The 20000-nt window shown below is 48.5% G+C and overlaps 1 protein-coding gene across 1 annotated transcript in view; it reads right to left on the reverse strand.

Annotated features, from left to right (window-relative positions):
* Window positions 1–20000, reverse strand: part of LOC308157003 (metal transporter CNNM4) — a gene marked incomplete at both ends in the record, with an annotated part of 35644 nt that overhangs the window by 481 nt on the left and 15163 nt on the right. Inside the window, 2 exons of the mRNA XM_080530472.1 lie at window positions 2001–2179; window positions 7937–8033. Coding sequence (XP_080386598.1) covers window positions 2001–2179; window positions 7937–8033 — 276 coding nt within the window. The remainder of the gene's footprint in view (window positions 1–2000; window positions 2180–7936; window positions 8034–20000) is intronic.

A 20000-nucleotide genomic window follows, 5' to 3' on the forward strand; every position in this document is an offset into this window, starting at 1 on the left:
CATCATTTTGTGACAAAATAGTTTTTCTAAAAAGTGCTCTACTACAAACACAGTGCCCTCCATAAGTATTTCCATTTGATTAAGATTGTATTGATTGACAGGGACAGTGGGGGAGAGAGAGAGAGAGAGAGGTAAAAAAGAGAAAAGTGGGGAGAGGTGAAGAGGAAAAGAAAACTCAAAGACTTTATATATATAAATTATATATGTATATGTTACGGTACATGTGGGAAGACGGTACATGTGGGAAAAATAGGGTTAGGGTTAGGTGCTAGGGTGCTAGGGTTAAGGTTAGGGTTAGGGGTAGGGTTAGGATTAGGATTAGGGTTAGGGTGAGACATGCCAGCATGTACTAACCCTAACCCTATTTTTCCGTGTACCGTAACATACAGTGGGGAGAACAAGTATTTGATACACTGCTGATTTTGCACGTTTTCCCACTTAGAAAGAATGTAGAGGTCTGTAATTTTTATCATAGGTACACTTCAACTGTGAGACAGAATCAAAAAAAAAAATCCAGAAAATCAAATTGTATGATTTTAAAGTAATTAATTGACATTTTATTGCATGAAATAAGTATTTGATACATCAGAAAAACAGAACTTAATATTTGGTAAAGAAACCTTTGTTTGCAATTACAGAGATCAGACGTTTCCTGTAGTTCTTGACCAGGTTTGCACACACTGCAGCAGGGATTTGGGCCCACTCCTCCATACAGATCTTCTCCAGATCCTTCAGGTTTCGGGGCTGTCGCTGGGCAACACAGACTTTCAGCTCCCTCCAAAGATTTTCTATTGGGTTCAGGTCTGGAGACTGGCTAGGCCACTCCAGGACCTTGAGATGCTTCTTACGGAGCCACTCCTTAGTTGCCCTGGCTGTGTGTTTCGGGTCGTTGTCATGCTGGAAGACCCAGCCACGATGATGTTTCCACCTCCATGCTTCACGGTTGGGATGGTGTTCTTGGGGTTGTACTCATCCTTCTTCTTCCTCCAAACACGGCGGGTGGAGTTTATGCCAAAAAGCTCTATTTTGGTCTCATCAGACCACATGACCTTCTCCCATTCCTCCTCTGGATCATCCAGATGATCATTGGCAAACCTCAGACGGGCCTGGACATGCGCTGGCTTGAGCAGGGGGACCTTGCGTGCGCTACAGGATTTTAATCCCTGACGGCGTAGTGTGTTACTGATAGTTTTCTTTGAGACTGTGGTCCCAGCCCTCTTCAGGTCATTGACCAGGTCCTGCCGTGTAGTTCTGGGCTGATCCCTCACCTTTCTTATGATCATTGATGCCCCACGAGGTGAGATCTTGCATGGAGCCCCAGACCGAGGGAGATTGACCGTCATCTTAAATTTCTTCCATTTTCTAATAATTGCGCCAACAGTTGTTGCCTTCTCACCAAGCTGCTTCCCTATTGTCCTGTAGCCCATCCCAGCCTTGTGCAGGTCTACAATTTTGTCCCTGATGTCCTTAGAAAGCTCTTTGGTCTTGCCCATTGTGGAGAGGTTGGGGTCTGATTGATTGAGTGTGTGGAGAGGTGTCTTTTATAAAGGTAACAAGTTCAAACAGGTGCAGTTAATACAGGTAATGAGTGGAGAATAGGAGGGCTTCTTAAAGAAAAACTAACAGGTCTGTGAGAGCCGGAATTATTACTGGTTGGTAAGTGATCAAATACTTATTTCATACAATAAAATGCAAATTAATTATGTAAAAGTCATACAATGTGATTTTCTGGATTTTTGTTTTGGATTCCGTCTCTCACAGTTGAAGTGTACCTATGATAAAAATTACAGACCTCTACATTCTTTCTAAGTGGGAAAACCTGCAAAATCAGCAGTGTATCAAATACTTGTTCTCCCCACTGTATATATATATAAAAGACAAAACTACTCTGGGGGAAACTCGGTTTCCATATCTGTGCGTCCTAAACGACATCGGGTATCGCCACACGCCGCACGTACTGGGTGTGTGTGTGAGTGTGTGTGAGCGGGGCGGTCTGTTACCTTGACGAACTGCAGGTCTGAGAGCGCGCGGACGTAGAAGTCGGGGATGTACGAGGGCGAGGGGACCAGGCTGTTCAGCTGGCTGTTGCTGCCGCTCACCGACACCGCCTCGGACCGGTCAGCCCCGCTGAGGGACGCTGTGCGGTTCAGCCCGCTAAGGTGGGAGGGGGAGCGGAACTCTGGAGGGGAGACGCACACACACAAACACACACACACACGCACGAGCGCACACACACGCGCACACGCACGAGCGCACACACACGCGCACACAGACACACACGCACAAACGCGCACGAGCACACACACACACACACACAGATTGTTAGTAGGTGGCACGGGGAAACGTCGTCCGTAAACACACACGCACGCAAACAGGCACACACACACACACACGCACGCACGCACGCTTCAGACATAATGCAGCCACGCACGCACACACATGCACGCACACTCACACTCACACTCACACTCACACACAGTAACAAGATGGACATGATGAAAAAAGCACAAGGAGGAAGATGCAGGAGAACAGTGCAATAATGGGTGTGTCGTGCCCCGCGGTGGTGTAGCGGTCTAAGCACTGGCCACTAGTGCATGCTGCCCACCGGGGACTGGGTTCGTATCCCAGCTCGCCAGATCCGGATATGGCTGGGGCACACACGGGGAGCGGCATATTGGGCGGCCGCTCCCGAGGGCGGTATAGGAGTATTTCCGGACAAGGATCCGTCGCGCAACAGCGCCCCCGGGGTGCCGGAATAACAGGTGCTGGGCTTGAGGAGCCAGTCAGCTAGTCTGCCTGGCGGCCTCTTCTGGGACTGCCGGCCACGGGGTCGTGCGGCGGTCCTTCGCAATAGGCAGGGGATAATTGGATGCTAGGTTGGGTTCAATTGGCTACCAAATTGGGTGAAAAAGGGATAAAATCTGAAAAAACGAATAAAAATAAATAAAAAATAATAATGGGTGTGTCAACAGCATGGAGACAGATGGACATGGAGACAGATGGACATGGAGTGAAACCACACCACTACTAGTGTGCCCTTGAGTAAGGCACTTAGCCCTCAGTTACTCCAGGGGGAATGTCCCTGTAATTCGTAATTGTAAGTAGCTTTGGATTAAAAGCGTCTGCTAAATGGCAAAAATGAAAATTAAATAAAAATTAGATGGACATGGAGACAGATGGACATGGAGACAGATGGACATGGAGACAGGTGGACATGGAGACAGGTGGACATGGAGACAGGTGGACATGGAGACAAATGGACATGGAGACAGACACACAGACATCCTCTGCACATCTCCGTCCTGTGAGGGAGGCTCAGAAAAGTGTTAATAAGAGCTAGGCCTTACTACATCACACACACACTCACTCACTCACTCACACGCACACACCTCAATGTGCAACAACCGCTAATGCCACCAGGTGGCGCAACTGAGGTGTGAAAAAACATCTCAACACCCTAGAGTTCTATTCCTCACATCTCATTCATCATCACTGACGTCTACAACCACACTGAACTGCAGCAGGTGCTGCATGATTAACATGGTGTGTGTGTGTGTGTATGCGTGTGCGTGCGATGTGACAGTGCAGTGATGAGGAATGTGATGCGGTGTGACCATCAGTCTGCCGGCGATCAGCCAATAGGAGGCAGAGGAACCGCCACCTGTCTGGGACCAACAGGAGAGAGAGAGAGAGAGAGAGAGAGAGAGAGAGAGAGAGAGAGAGAGAGAGAGAGAGAGAGAGAGAGAGAGAGAGAGAGAGAGAATGAAAGAGAGAGAGAGAGAGAGAGAGAGAGAGAGAGAGAGAGAGAGAGAGAGGGAGAGGGCAGTTCAAGTCTCAACAGTAGGCATGCATGTGCACACTCCATGGTCAGAGCCATACAACTTGCCACTGCACTCCACACGTGCATATACCATATATTACCAGACGGTGGCGCTGAGAGACTACATTCTCTTCTGGTGCGACAGAGAAGGGGGGTGGAGGGGGGGGGGGTCCGCGAGTAATTGACATGTTGGGTTGTTGTTGGTTGTGACGTGAGACCAACAGTGTAGTTGAATAGCGAGTGAAAAGGCTGCGTTCCGTCCTGGTTGGAGCATTGTTAGCGTGAGTTAGAATCCCATTAGGCGTGCCCCCTGGACCCGGGCCCCGTTCTCCACCGGTCACGTGACAGGGTGGATAATGAGGCTAATTCCAAATCGAATCAAAGCCCGAGCGCCTTCCGCTGTCCCCAGGGCACCTCGTGAACTTGAAAGACACCGGATAGGTATTACAAAATGGGGGCCCGTCCGTCACCTAGGTGACTTGGGAGGGGGGCGGGGGGGCTAGGTACAGTAACAAGCTTCACTGCCAATACCTATCCTTCCCTTTCAGATCCATAAAGCCTTTGGAGGGGCGGGCGTTTGTTTTAGAAATGTCCATCAATAGGAATTATTAGTGCTACTTACTATGGAGAGGTGCTGGGGGGTGTCTGCAGGTTTCCACTGCTGGTCTAGTTACACTAAGGGGCTTTACACAATACAGGGCCGACCAGAGCCAAACTGCTGGCTCAGATATTTTCCCTTCACATTGTCTTTTCCCCCGCACTGTTTCAACAAATATGGTGGATGTGTAACCTGGCCAGTCCAGTCCAGTCCAGTCCAGTCCAGTCCAGTCCAGTACAGCTCAGATCAGCTCTGTTCGGCTCTGTAGTGTAAATCACGAGTTATCACTCCTCTATCCTCGCCCCTATATCCCAGGTTTGCAAAGATTAGAAACCAAGCTGTTGCTATAGAACTGGATCAAGAAAGATACTTAAGATCCAATACTTATGGAGGGCAGTGTACTGTATATGAGACCTGCAGAGAGGAAACATTTTGTCTTCTTTTAGCTCTCCTGTCGCTCTCTGGTCCTCATGTTGACAGACACCAATAGCAGACTACAAAGGCAAATGAAAAGCCTAGAATCAACACTAGACATTGAGTTATCTTATGAGGTGCACAAATGAGATGACGGAACACATCTGACCAACCAGAAACACCTGTACATAAAAAAACGTAGAGAGAAGGAAAAAAAAAAGACAAAATGCTCATGGTGCGCACTGTACACCTACGTATATAGTATATTATTATTATTATTATTATTATTACATAATACATGTCAATGAATTCATTAGTGAACATTTCATGAAGTGCTCATGAACGTCCTGGCTGGGACTCAGAGGGTGCGTCTCAGTGGTCTAACTGGCTTCCTCCAGTCCTTCCCTTCCTCTGCACTGATCTGAAATCAACAAGGCCGGATGAAATCAACGTGATGTCCTTTCACCCTCTCTCTGGCCCAGCCAGCCCAGCAACCGGGAAAGTGAAGGAAACCGTGTTAGACTACTGAGGAAGTCAAGCCACGCAGTTAGACTACTGGGACGAACAATGGAGGTGAGTGAGTGACAGCATGGGCTCCTCCCCCTCCTCCTCCCGGGTGTTAAACATCTTCATCGTACATGTCCTCCAAAAAAATCACACAATCATCTAATGAACAAGACGAGTCTACATGGAGATCTAAGATGGAATACTGCATGATCTAAAAAGGATGGAGATCTAGATCTAGTGGTGTTAAGCCCCCCCCCCCCCCTCCCTCCCCCCACCGTGGGGTTAAGAGCCCAGACATGCCGGAGGTTACCTGGCAACCAAGACAACAGAGAGAACCTCTTTAAAGAGAGGTGGCGAGGACGAGATGACGTCACTGAGAGAGAGAGAGAGGACGTGTCAGGGGTTACCCCGACAACCGAGAGAGGAGAGGGTGAGGAGAGGAGAGGAGAGGAGAGGAGAAGAGAGGAGAGGAGAAGAGAAGAGAAGAGAAGAGAAGAGAAGAGAAGAGAAGAGAAGAGAAGAGAGGAGAGGAGAGGAGAGGAGAGGAGAGGAGAGGAGAGGAGAGGAGAGGAGAGGAGAGGAGAAGAGAGCACAGGAAAGAGATACAAAAATAGAGGAGCAAGTGATGACAGAAAAGAGCAAGAGAGAGAGAGAGAGAGTAGAGCAAGAGAGAGGCAGGGCAGTTTGGCGTAAACAAGATAACTTAGGGACACATACATTCAGAGTAACAACCTCCTGGACAGAAACAATAAAGTTGCACACGTTGGTCGACACGGACACAGGAGTGAAAGAGGGAGAGAGAGTGGACGAGTGAAAGAAAGAATGGAAGGAGGGACGAGTACCTGAGAAGGGGAGCTGCTCGCCTGAGAGTTGGGCCGTGGAAAGAAGGGAGGGATTACAGGTTACATCTTAACTGCTCCTCCTGAGACATCTTCTGACCCTCACCACTACGTCTCCTAAAGACACCCGCTTTCCCCTCTACTGTGTCCCTAAGAACTTCTATTGCCCCCCTTGTACTGTTTCTCAGTTTCTCCAGTAATAAAAAATAAAATAAAAAATAAAATAAATTTAGTAAAAGGCGATAATAGGGAGAAGGTTTTTCCTTCTATCAGTGGCCCCGGGCCCGAGCTAGAGTACTCTTCCTGCAACGAATGGTGGACTGCTGATTCACATGCTTAGTATTCAAATGTATTGATTGTAAGTCGCTTTGGAATAAGGCGTCTGCTAAATGCCAAAAATGTAAATGTAAAATGTAAATGAAGAGCAGAGAGAGAAAGAGAGAGAGAGCTGAGACAAACCAACAGAATGAAAGCGAGCTGACCGTCGAAGGCTAATACAGACGGACAAGTGAGTAAGACAAAAAGGGTAAAAGAAAGTGAGAGGCAGGACAGAGAGAGAGAGACAGACATGGGCGTACGTGCACACACACACACACACGCACACACACACACACACGCACACACACACACACGCGCACACACACACACACACACCCACAGACACACAGACAGGCACGCACACAGGCGCACGCACGAACGCACACACAGGCGCACGTACGTACGCACGCACGCACACATTGTCAGGAGACAGAGCTTTGAGAAGCCATTGATATGTTCCCAACTCCTGAACTCGCTCACCCCGCCCTGACTCAACGCCCCTGTTGACTCCTGACTGGAATATGACAAAGCCTTCTGGACAGGTGTGAGACACACGCTGCCCCCGCCAAGACCTTCACTAGGTACTACATAAGGGAACTGTGTTCCATGTGTAAACGCAATGGATTACTAGAGAGTCCTGTTTGTTATAATGACCCCACCTTCTCAGACCTTCAAGGGCAGGGTCAATGAGGGCAGAAGAGGGAGGGAGGGGAGGAAGGGAGGGCAGGAGGAGGGGGGGGGGGGGGGGGGAGGGGAGTACAGTGGAGCATCTGAACACAGACTGTGTGAGGGTCATATGAGTGAGGCAACTGAGTAACTTTATTGAGACTTTTTTCCTCTATCACAATGGAGCCTCTTTATATCTAGATGGTCATGCACCAAGAAATATGTATGTAGTCAAGTACACGCTCTGGGCACTTCCAGTAGGTCACACCACCACATCTACAGTCGGTTTGATTGAAGTTACACTACATGTATATTTTGAAAAACGTTTTATTCAATATTCACTAATGCCATACTAAAAACAATACAGAAGGCGTAAAGCTTTTTTGGCCATCGTTGCCATGTTGTTACAACCTCTGGCCACCAGGTGTCAGTAGCAAACTTCTCCCACCAGTTTCCCTCCAAAGGTGGAACGTCTAACACCGGGGTCGGTACAGTATGTATCTAATAACATTCAGCATAGCCGAGGGAGTGCTAGCAAAGCATACCTAACAAACAAGACCTCTCTCACAATAGAAACAATAGTTTTACATTACCCATTTCTTTAGTTGGGGTGTGTAACTAAATTGCTGCATAAAACCAGTTCTTAGTATTTGTAAGATGACTTAGTCCTGATAACTGAAATTCAGATCAATCGCGAGAGAGAAGAGAGAGTGAGAGAGGTGAGGAGGTGAGGAGGAGGACAGGAATGGACAGGAGGACAAGAGGAGGACTCACCTAACGTGGAGGCGGTCAGGGCCATGACCCCGTAGAAGGAGAAAGGTCCCGTCTCGAACTTCATGTTCTCGTTGCCTGCCTCCACCTCCACTCGCCCCTGAAAGACACAGGCAACATAACCCACCAGTTAGTGACAACAACAACAACAACAACAACAACAACAAGTTGACAGTGGGATGATGGAGAGACAGTGGGATGATGGAGAGACAGTGGGATGATGGAGGAGAGACAGAGGGATGATGGAGAGACAGTGGGATGATGGAGGAGAGACAGAGGGATGATGGAGAGACAGTGGGATGATGGAGGAGAGACAGAGGGATGATGGAGAGACAGAGGGATGATGGAGGAGAGACAGAGGGATGATGGAGAGACAGAGGGATGATGGAGGAGAGACAGTGGGATGATGGAGAGACAGAGGGATGATGGAGAGACAGAGGGATGATGGAGGAGAGACAGAGGGATGATGGAGGAGAGAGAGGGATGATGGAGGAGAGACAGTGGGATGATGGAGGAGAGACAGAGGGATGATGGAGGAGAGACAGAGGGATGATGGAGGAGAGACAGAGGGATGATGGAGGAGAGACAGAGGGATGATGGAGGAGAGACAGTGGGATGATGGAGGAGACAGAGGGATGATGGAGAGACAGAGGGATGATGGAGAGACAGAGGGATGATGGAGGAGAGACAGAGGGATGATGGAGGAGAGACAGAGGGATGATGGAGAGACAGAGGGATGATGGAGAGACAGAGGGATGATGGAGGAGAGACAGAGGGATGATGGAGGAGAGACAGTGGGATGATGGAGGAGAGACAGAGGGATGATGGAGGAGAGACAGAGGGATGATGGAGGAGAGACAGTGGGATGATGGAGGAGAGACAGAGGGATGATGGAGGAGAGACAGAGGGATGATGGAGGAGAGACAGAGGGATGATGGAGGAGAGACAGAGGGATGATGGAGGAGAGACAGAGGGATGATGGAGAGACAGTGGGATGATGGAGGAGAGACAGAGGGATGATGGAGGAGAGACAGAGGGATGATGGAGGAGAGACAGAGGGATGATGGAGAGACAGTGGGATGATGGAGGAGAGACAGAGGGATGATGGAGAGACAGTGGGATGATGGAGGAGAGACAGAGGGATGATGGAGGAGAGACAGAGGGATGATGGAGGAGAGACAGAGGGATGATGGAGAGACAGTGGGATGATGGAGGAGAGACAGAGGGATGATGGAGGAGAGACAGAGGGATGATGGAGAGACAGAGGGATGATGGAGGAGAGACAGAGGGATGATGGAGGAGAGACAGAGGGATGATGGAGAGACAGAGGGATGATGGAGGAGAGACAGTGGGATGATGGAGGAGAGACAGTGGGATGATGGAGAGACAGAGGGATGATGGAGAGACAGAGGGATGATGGAGGAGAGACAGAGGGATGATGGAGGAGAGACAGAGGGATGATGGAGGAGAGACAGAGGGATGATGGAGGAGAGACAGTGGCATGATGGAGGAGAGACAGTGGGATGATGGAGAGACAGTGGGATGATGGAGGAGAGACAGAGGGATGATGGAGAGACAGAGGGATGATGGAGGAGAGACAGAGGGATGATGGAGGAGAGACAGAGGGATGATGGAGGAGAGACAGAGGGATGATGGAGAGACAGAGGGATGATGGAGGAGAGACAGAGGGATGATGGAGGAGAGACAGAGGGATGATGGAGGAGAGACAGAGGGATGATGGAGGAGAGACAGAGGGATGATGGAGGAGAGACAGAGGGATGATGGAGGAGAGACAGAGGGATGATGGAGGAGAGACAGAGGGATGATGGAGAGACAGAGGGATGATGGAGGAGAGACAGAGGGATGATGGAGGAGAGACAGAGGGATGATGGAGGAGAGACAGAGGGATGATGGAGAGACAGAGGGATGATGGAGAGACAGAGGGATGATGGAGAGACAGAGGGATGATGGAGAGACAGTGGGATGATGGAGAGACAGTGGGATGATGGAGGAGAGACAGAGGGATGATGGAGGAGAGACAGAGGGATGATGGAGAGACAGAGGGATGATGGAGGAGAGACAGAGGGATGATGGAGGAGAGACAGAGGGATGATGGAGAGACAGAGGGATGATGGAGGAGAGACAGAGGGATGATGGAGAGACAGTGGGATGGATGGAGGGATGACGAAGAGATGGACTGCGAGGAGTGCAGTAAGGATGCCCCAGTGTTGCATCAGAGTGTGTGTTTGTGTGGGGGGGGGGGGGCGTACTCCATGGTTGTTTGGCCAATGTGAATAGATGGACAGACTGACAGAGAGAGAGAGAGAGAGAGAGAGAGACGGAGAGAGAGAGACGGAGAGAGAGAAAGATAGATGGAGGGATGAGGGAGAGAGAGATAGATGGAGGGATGAGGGGGAGAGAGAGAGAGAGAGAGATAGATGGAGGGATGAGGGAGAGAGAGAGAGAGAGAGAGGGGGTTAAGGAGGCCTCTGTGTTGATTCAGAGGCAGGCTGGGCCAGGGCACTGTGGGTCAGGAATGTGTGAACAGCAGAAACAACACAGGACAGTTAATCCATCCCTGCAGCACCCCCCCCCCCCCTCCCAACCCCCCCCCCCCCCTTCCACCCCCGCCCTCCCCTCTCCTCCCACACCCCTCCCTCATCCCCCTATCGCCTGTCCCCACTCACAACACTAGCTCTGGAATCTACACAGAGACGGAGATTGAGATTAATAGAGATAGAGATAGAGAAGGGGGGGAGATTGAGATTAATAGAGAGGGGGGGATAAAGAAAGAAAGAAAGAAAGAGAGATGCAACACATGCACACACCTGACTCAGCTCCCGCCTATAAGCATGTGTTCTCCCCACATAACCATGCAGACTGTACCATGCTTTACCTCACACACAAATAACAGCGTAGCATGTAGGCTAACGCTAATAGCATCCGCTAACCTAGTGTGGCGTTCACCACATGCCACAATTAGGCCACCTCACAAAACCCACATGATGGTACGAACCCCAGATCCTAGCGCTGTCAACCCCCCCCCCCCCCCCCCGCCCTCAAACCCAGCTTTGGCAGCAAACCAGCAGCACCCCCCCCTCCCAAGATCATTAAACAGTTAGGTCCACTATGGGAGCAAGGTACAGTAGGAAAGTGTGTGTGTGTGTGTGTGTCTGCACGTGTGTGCGTGTACGTGTGTGTGTACGTGCGTGCACGTGTATGTACAGGTGTGTGTACGTCTGTGTGTGTGTGTGTGCGTGTGTGTACAGGTGTGTGTGTGTGTGTGTACGTATGTGAGCATGTATGTGTGTGTGTTTGTGTGTGCGTATACGATTGTGTGTGTTTGTGTGTGTGTGTGTGTGTGTGTGTGTACAGGTGTGTGTGTGCGCTTATGTGTGTTCATGTCTTTCTCAGGGTAACAAATGGTAAAGGACACACACCCCAGAGACACAGGGCCCTATTATGCACTTCATCAATAAGACGAGGCGGTAGATCTAAACTTAAGACGTGGAGGCGTGGTCAAGGCCACTTTGCTATTATGCGTGCTGTAGTGGGCGCCTAAAACCCGGCGCTAAGCAAAGAAATTAGTCATGGGTGTGTTTTGGGCGTCTTCTCAATCAACCCAATCAGCGTGCCAGGTGCCATTCCCTTTAAGAACCGGCTGCGTTGAGTCATTAGCGCTATGCTATTATGGAAGTCCTGAGAAGGAGGTCAGCGCGCTTCTCTGCAGAAGAAAGTAACACGCTCGTGCATGATGTCAGTTACTGCCTGACGGGTGAAGCGCAGCTCATACAAGCATTGCTGCTCTGTAAACAGAATAAAAGAATATATATATAGGCTATATTATACATATTTTAATAATAGGCTATAATATAATTGTAATTGCAATATATTATAGCATTATTAACAGTTGGATCACCAATTGAAAGCGCTAAAATGCTTAGATCACGAATCCAGGATTGATTGGAGATTTGGCCTACCTGTCAGCCCGAGGTAACACAGTCGTTGCCGGTATATGCGCTCGGCGCGCCGTCTTCGTCTATCATAATTCCTTCCTAGGATATATTCCATTGTTCTCTCTCTCTGGCTTAATATTTGCCAGTGGTGGCATTTATACTGTGACCGTAATTGACGTCTTGCCGTGGAGCCACGTGCGTGTTCATGTGTGCCCACATGCATGCGCAAACCGCGGAGGCGCGCTCGTGTTTCAAAACGTGCATGAAGTCTAAACTTAAGAACTTTTCAAACCACTTCTTAGCGATAGGAGCAAAGTCAGATCGCATAATAGCAGGGGCGCCTAGTGCACTTCATTAACATATGAACACTCCCACAATGAGTAATATATGCACGGGAGTTTTACGTCTTATGTGTGGGCGCCTATCGACACCTGCATAATAGCAGTAGCGCGTATGAAGCGCATAATAAGGGTGGCGGTAGGTCTTAACCTGGCGGTGCGTCTTAATTAACACTTAAGACGGCAAGTTAAGAAGTGCATAATAGGGCCCACAGAGTCACAGTCACCCCTCTGTTCTAGAGTACGGCTGGGGACCGACACATCGTGACACGCACCCTTCAACACCTGGCGGGCTATGTTTAAATAAGGGGAGGAGTGGGGCACGGAGGGAAAGAATAGCAGAGCGAGGGGAGGGAGGGAGGGAGGGAGGGAGGGAGGGAGGGACACGGGAGAGAGGAGAAGAAAGAGAGAGAGGTGCAAAGCCGGGAGTTATTCTGGTCTGACCGGTTATTCCAGGTCCACACATCCATCACCTCTCACAATGGGCTGTGCTGACAACACGCACACGCACACGCACACGCACACGCACACGCACACGCACACGCACTTTTAGTAACATCCCCAGATAACAGCACCTGTAGAGCACCTGCTCATATTGGTTAACCGGAATATAAAGTGCATTACATAAAGTAGAAGCCAGTAGGCAACAACAGTATTTCAGGGTCTGAGACAGTTGGCTTGACGGGTGTTTCTGATTAGTCAGGTGTGTTCTGTCGCAGGTCTTGGGTTGATTCTAGGCTCGGGGTTGGGTTGATTCTAGGCTCGGGGCCTTTGGAGTCTGATATTGGTGTCTGTCAACGTGAGGTGTCGATAAAAGTCAAGGAAGTCGTTACGAGGCTCGAGATTCGTTACGAATCTGAAAAAATAATCAATCAATCAATCAATCAATCAATCAGAGACAGAGCCCAGAACGTAGGCGTGATATCAATAGTAACACATGACAAAAAAAGGTTCCTAGTGGCAATTTAAACAACTCTGAGTCAGGCATTACATTTTCCTACCTACAGCACGTTCAAGGAAAATCAACCGTCTGACTATTAAGTGGAAAATAGTGAACTGTCCCTTTAACAGACTGAAGCACGTTTCTCATCGTCATTACAAAAGAACATCAGGTAGGCAGTTTGACATTCGGTTAAAGTTCAACTTGAGAGAGCAGATTCTCCACTGTTAGCTACCGTATCTATGTCTAGGTGGGTCTTGGCCAAAGTCCAGGTCTTTCACAATGAATCAGCAACAATAGGAGCAAACCTGCACCCCAAAGTGAACTCACCACCTCTCAACTCTGAAACTCTTCCTTTCTTCTTCCCTCCTGTGTGTGCGTGTATGTGCGTGTGCGTGTGTGCGTGTGTGTGTGTGTGTGTGTGTGTGTGTGTGTGTGTGTGTGTACTATGGCCCCTGGAGCCACTGTGGGGAGTGCAGTCACTGTCAGGTTTGTTAATAAGTTATAACCCATTCACTCAGAGCCCAGCTTGAAACCAAACACTAGAGTGTGTGTATGTGTGCCCGTGTGTGTGCGTGTGTGTGTGTGTGTGTGTGTATGTGTTTCCATAAATAGGGGGGCGATGAGGATCTTGTCTTAAGACGCCAGTGATAATGACAAGACGCATACATCTGGTAAACCTATGCTTAATGCTTTCCTATGCTTCACAGATTTGCCAAAAATCATGTGACATAAAATGATCCATCTCTTTACGTAGACGTATGAGAGGATTACTCCTCTTTCTCATGTGTATTTAGCGTTAAACAACTAAATGACACCTTGGTCTTGAACCCTGCAATAATCCTGGACCTTGCTCTTTGATGTCGTGATGTCTTGAAATTGCAGTGTTCCTGTCCAGTGTTTCCTGTCTCCATGTGTTACGCAGAGAAAGCAGTTCTCATAAATGGTAGATGGTAAATGGACCGCACTTATATAGTGCCTTATTCCAAAGCGCTTTACAACGGCCTCTCATTCAACCATTCACACACACATTCACACACCAATGCCGGCAAGCTACCATGCAAGGCGCCGGCCCGGCCCGCTCACTGGGAGCAATGTCAGATGGGGTTCAGTGTCTTGCCCAAGGACACTTCGACATGTGGCCAGCCGGGGATCGAACCGCCTATCTGCCAACCTTGCGATCATTAGACGGCGGCTCTACCTCCTGAGCACACAATCAGAAACACCTGTTGACATGTTCGCCTGTTCGCCGGATTCTGGTTTTTCATGAATGGGTTTCCGGGTTTTATGAATGAAAATCTTTTTTTTAAAAGCAGGCTTGTGTGATACCCATGTGAACCCATGTGATGCTACATAGTAAAAGTGAGGGAATTATTAGTGTTCACTGGGATGAAAGTAATATGTTTGGTGTCTGCAGTGTTAGGCCATTCTAGACTCCAGATTCAAGATGATTGTGGACAATTGTCTCCTGTTTCATTGGAGGCAGTGTAGTACATCTGACCTGGTTGAGAGACCACACTTTCCTAGTTGAGAAACCCTCTGGAAATCTATTACATCCTGCCATCGCTCTTTCAACTTCAATCCCAGCCAGAACGGCTAATCTTACTCTTCCCAGACGTCCAAAAGAGATGTGAGAACAATGTGACTTGGAGGTAGGAGCTACACAAGACCACTTTACCACTTTAAATTCTCACGGGGCTGTCTGTTCACCAAATGCCGTTTTACCTTCAAAAAGCAAGACGCGCTGCAATGGTTGAGGAACATGGACAACTCCCCTTGAAAACAATAGGGGAAAGGCACAGGCGCTTTGAAAAAAGCTAATGGGCTTATTCTGTCGATCTTGACTTTTCTTCCTGTAACTACACACACGAGACTGCCACACTGTCACACTTTGGCCATCTTATTCATGGGATGACCTGTGTGTGTGCGCGTTCACAGTTTTCCAACTGCCTTTACTGACTGAAACTGGTAAAGCAGTGACTCAAGTCCGTGGTGGGGCCATCCTAACTGTAATACAATGAAAGACGAAGAGTTAATGGATGACATATTTGAATGAGGCGGCGTTCCTGAATGAGTGTACATACAGCTGCTCATCATGTGACCGATATGGCTAGTGACAGTGGCGCCGGTTTGTCACTACGGAGCACACAGACACACACAGACACACGCACACGCACACGCACACAGACCCTAAAACAAATAAAATAATGATTCCAGTGATTCCACTCTACACCGACGTCCATTATAAAATTGTTGGGAAGTGTTTTAAGTTTCATTGTGACTCATCCTTCGTTGTGACATCAATGTCGCTGCTGTCTCAGGGGTGTGTGACACAGTAGCATGGCGCTAGGTCTGACTCACACACCCCTGAGACACACACTTGTCCCCTACGGAGTGATGTCATCTACAACACAACCCCACAAGTACACACGTGTAATTGACACACGTGTACACATACACAACACACACACACACACACACACACACACACACACTACACACACACTACACACACACACCACACACACACTACACACACACTACACACACATACACACACATACACACACATTACACACACTACACACACAGAATACAACAGAAATACAACAGAAATACAACAGAAGTGTCCCAGTCAACATCCAAAGATTGTTGTTTAGGTTTCTCACACACACACACACACACACACACACACACACACACACACACACACACACACACACAGAGAAGAACACAGGCCTTCTCTTCCCATCTATAATCACTCCCCCCCGCCCCCCCCTCTCTGTCTCCAACCCACTCTTGCCCTCTCCCTTCCAAGTCACACGAAGGAACAAATATTTGTCTGATGATGAGAATAGTTTTCCGATGATGCTCAGGAGATGCCGGCATCATGTCCATTCCTGGTCTGGGAACCTCACACATCACCACTACATCCCAGACACACACACACACACACACACACACACACACACACACACACACACACACACAAACAAATAAACAAATAAAGAATAAACACAAACCTATAGTAATGGTTAGTACCAGTAAGGGCAATGAGTGTGTGCACATGCACACACACACACACACACACAGCTATAATAGGAGTGGAATAAAAAATTGGGGCGGACAATGAATTATCTGAGCAGGGTCCTATTTCCCATGGCTCTGTGAGCCTCCCACATACTACATCGCATTAACACACACAACAAACACACACACACACACACACACACACACACACACACACACACACACACACACAACCACAGATCTGTCTTGTCCTCGTGCCATCTCTGTTCAGAAACTATCAACATATTATGTGCAATGGAAAATTCCCATTCCATACGCTATCATCGAGGGGCTATCATTAATGTTTACAGTGTCCTGTTTACAGTGCCCTCCCCCCCACAACACAGCTCTATGGATTAGTCCAGGTGTGGGGTCTCCTATACCCTGCCTCCCACTGGGAATAGACCATAAACATGAAGGAGGGGTGGGTGGGCCTGCTGAGCTTAGTGATCCCTGGCTTATTGGCCCTGGCTAATGACTGTTTGGGGACGGTAATGACATCACCGACTTATGGGAAAACACAAGAGCCAGTTTTGTGTGTGTGTGTGTGTGTGTGTGTGCGTGTGTGTGTGCGTGTGCGTGTGTGCGGAGAGAATGAGGTGTTATTTTCCACAACAGGCATGTGTGTGTACTGCATAGAGTGGGCACAAAGAGAGCGTATTCAGTGTGTGTGTCCTGTGTTTCCGGTGTGTGTACACAGGGTGGGGGGGGTGTTCGCTAGTGTATTGATGCACAGCTGACTGACAGCATGGCGGTGGCTGAGTCCCCTCTGTCCTGTCCCTCCCCCCATTACGTAACAGGCATCAATTAGCTTTTTCTTTCAATTGTTTCAAACATTTTTAACCAGGAGAACTCTTGAGATTAAAATCTCTTTTTCGAGGGAGACCTGGCCAAGAAAGCACACCAGTACAGGTGCAAGTTCTAAAATTGGCGAATAAAACATAAGAAATAACAGACAAGAGATAACAGATCAAAGAAATAAAAAAACGTCTGCACATTTCTGTCACACAATTTCCAATCAGAGCTTTGAACTCTCCCAGGGAGACAAGGTTATTAAGCTTTAGTGTGTTCTGGAGGTTATTCCATGACCAGGTTATTAAGCTTTAGTGTGTTCTGGAGGTTATTCCATGACCAGGGCGCAAAATAAGAGAAAGCTGCTTTGCCAAGTTCAAAGCGAGTCCTGGGTACCTGGTAGAGCAACCCGGTGGAGCGAAAATCACAACAGCTGTTGGTGAGTGACATGAGATTGCATAGATACGAGGGGAGTTTGCCCAGCGTGGCTTTGTAAATAAAGATGTACCAGTGATGCTGTCTCCTTAGGCTTAATAAAGGCCAGGAAACCAGATCCAAGTACACAGTGATGTGTACGGGACAATGAGTTGGATATTAAACTATGAGAACTATGATATACAGAGTCTAGGCAGCAAAGTGTAGAGGAAGCAGCATGCATTTAAGAATGTAGCCTTTTCCTAGCTGCTAAATTGAAGCAGGCTTTATTTCGATAATAAAAACCCAGCCTAACCTTTAGTTTCTTTACTAAGTTCATAATATCATATGCACACTAAAAGAGAGCTTGTCATCCACCCAAATACCCAGGTACTTATAGGATTATTCTTTCTCTCTCTCCCTCTCTCTTTCTTGTCCCACCAGAGACATCTACTTTCCCTCTACCCCCCTGTACAGTTTCTATAGTGTAAAAAATAAATTAAATAATAATAATAATAATAAATCTTCCTTCTTCAGCACTACAACTGCCAATGGCCCCCGGCCCGAGCACAGAGTACTTTTTCCTGCTATGACTGGTGGATAGATGACTCACTTACAACAAATACATTTGATAAGTAAGTCGCTTTGGATAAATGCTAAATATTTCTTTCTCCAAGGTCACATCTGTTCCAGCCTCCACTCCCCCTCAACTTTACTTTCCTCTTCCTTACCTCTTGTCTCTCCTCTCCCACTCTCTCTCCTCTCCCACTCTCTCTCCTCTCACTCCCTTCACCTTGTACATCTCCTCCCACAACCTCTCACCCTTCACCCTTCTCTCCTTCACCTTTCCCTCCTTCCATTTGAACTAACTCCGTCCAGATTCCACCCTCTTCTGAGATCAGGCCCTGAGGGTGGCACAGCGTCTCAATCAGGGGAGGCTGGTGGAGGGAGAGGACGGGTCAGAGGACGGGTTCATTGTAGTGTCATGCATGGCACTGAATGGAATGGAGAATGGACAAATGGTGTGTTTGACACCACACACACACACACACACACTCACACACTCACACACTCACACACTCACACACTCACACACTCACACACTCACACACACACACACACACACACACACACACACACACACACAGTGGTCGGAGTCACCTCATCAGTCTGTATGGGTTTCAGCTGTGCTGTTTACTCCGCAGTCGGTGTAATTAAGACCTGCTCATCCCGTTTAAGACCTTCAGGTAGAAGGTCAAACCCGACTGCTGACCTCCTGTTTACTAAGAGTGTTGCTTCTCCCTGTGTTCGCTGCTTTGGTTTCAGAGACAAGACATCTCAGTTACTCTCCCTGGCCGTTTGTACTAAGTGAGCCCTTGTGTGTGACACATGGAGTGGGTGTCCATCATGGATGCCTTCTAGGAGCCCTACATCAGTGGGCGTCCCTATGGATGCCTTTCAGAAGCACTGTTGGACCCCTTTCCATTGTCTAATTGTGTGTTTCAATGTGTTTTGGTGGTAATTCCTTTTATTTTGAGCGGTGTGTACCTGTGTGTAACTGTGTGAGTGTGTGTGTGTGTGTGTGTGTGTGTGTGTGTGTGTGTGTGTGTGTGTGGGAGGGTGTTAACCCCGAGCAGCCTAGCGTGAGGCCAAAGCCGGCTTTCTCCAACCTCAAAGTCGCTCGCTAAATCTCCTTGTGTCGTTGTAGGCTTTAGAGGTCCTAGCCTGACGTAGTCTGACTGTTGATGTGACTCAACTCCAATCGGCTTGGCGTTCTTTTCTTTTATGTCAACATTTCAGAGCAAACGAAACTGATGTTTAGTCATGATTAGTAACCATTGACATTAGTCATGATGTGTAACTATCTTTGATCGCCAATGAAGCGTTTCAGCTGTATTTTTAGCCCATCTTGACCCTGAATGAACGCAAATAAACATTTTGGGAACGCAATCCAGCACCACCTTGAGAAAGCGCCACGGTGAGGGCCAAGAAAGGACCCCCCCACACCCACGCTCAAAAGCTTCCTCAGCTAAAAATCGGTTAGACTCAAAAGAAGGACCGTGTGGTCTTAATGAGATACAACATCGATTAACGTTATATCGTCAGCTCTAACAGTCAAAATCTAAATCCGAGACCCAGATTTGCTGTAAAACAATTCATGACAAAAGACAACGTCTTGTGTCTGTAAACGAGGGCTGCGATAAGAAACAGCGTGCTAAGCTCTTCTCTGCCTCCTGCGGGGCTGGGACAGCGCCCTGCCATCTGCTGCAGGTTGCAGCTTAAGCAGCCAGGCTGTCAGACTGGGTCGCTGAGGCCTTATCACCACCGTCAGAATAGAGGAAGGAAGCTATGACTTCTCAGTTTCACAGAACATACACACACACAATGGAGAGAGAGGGAGGGAGGGAGGGAGGGAGGGAGAGAGAGGGAGGGAGGGAGACAGTCAGACAGACAGACAGGGGGCTCTACCCATTGCCAACAGACAGACAGACAGACAGATAGACACAGACAGACAGACACAGACAGACAGGCACAGACAGACAGGCACAGACAGACAG

Source organism: Nansenia antarctica (genome assembly GCF_963989245.1).
Source record: "Nansenia antarctica genome assembly, chromosome: 5".
Lineage (NCBI taxonomy): Eukaryota > Metazoa > Chordata > Actinopteri > Argentiniformes > Microstomatidae > Nansenia > Nansenia antarctica.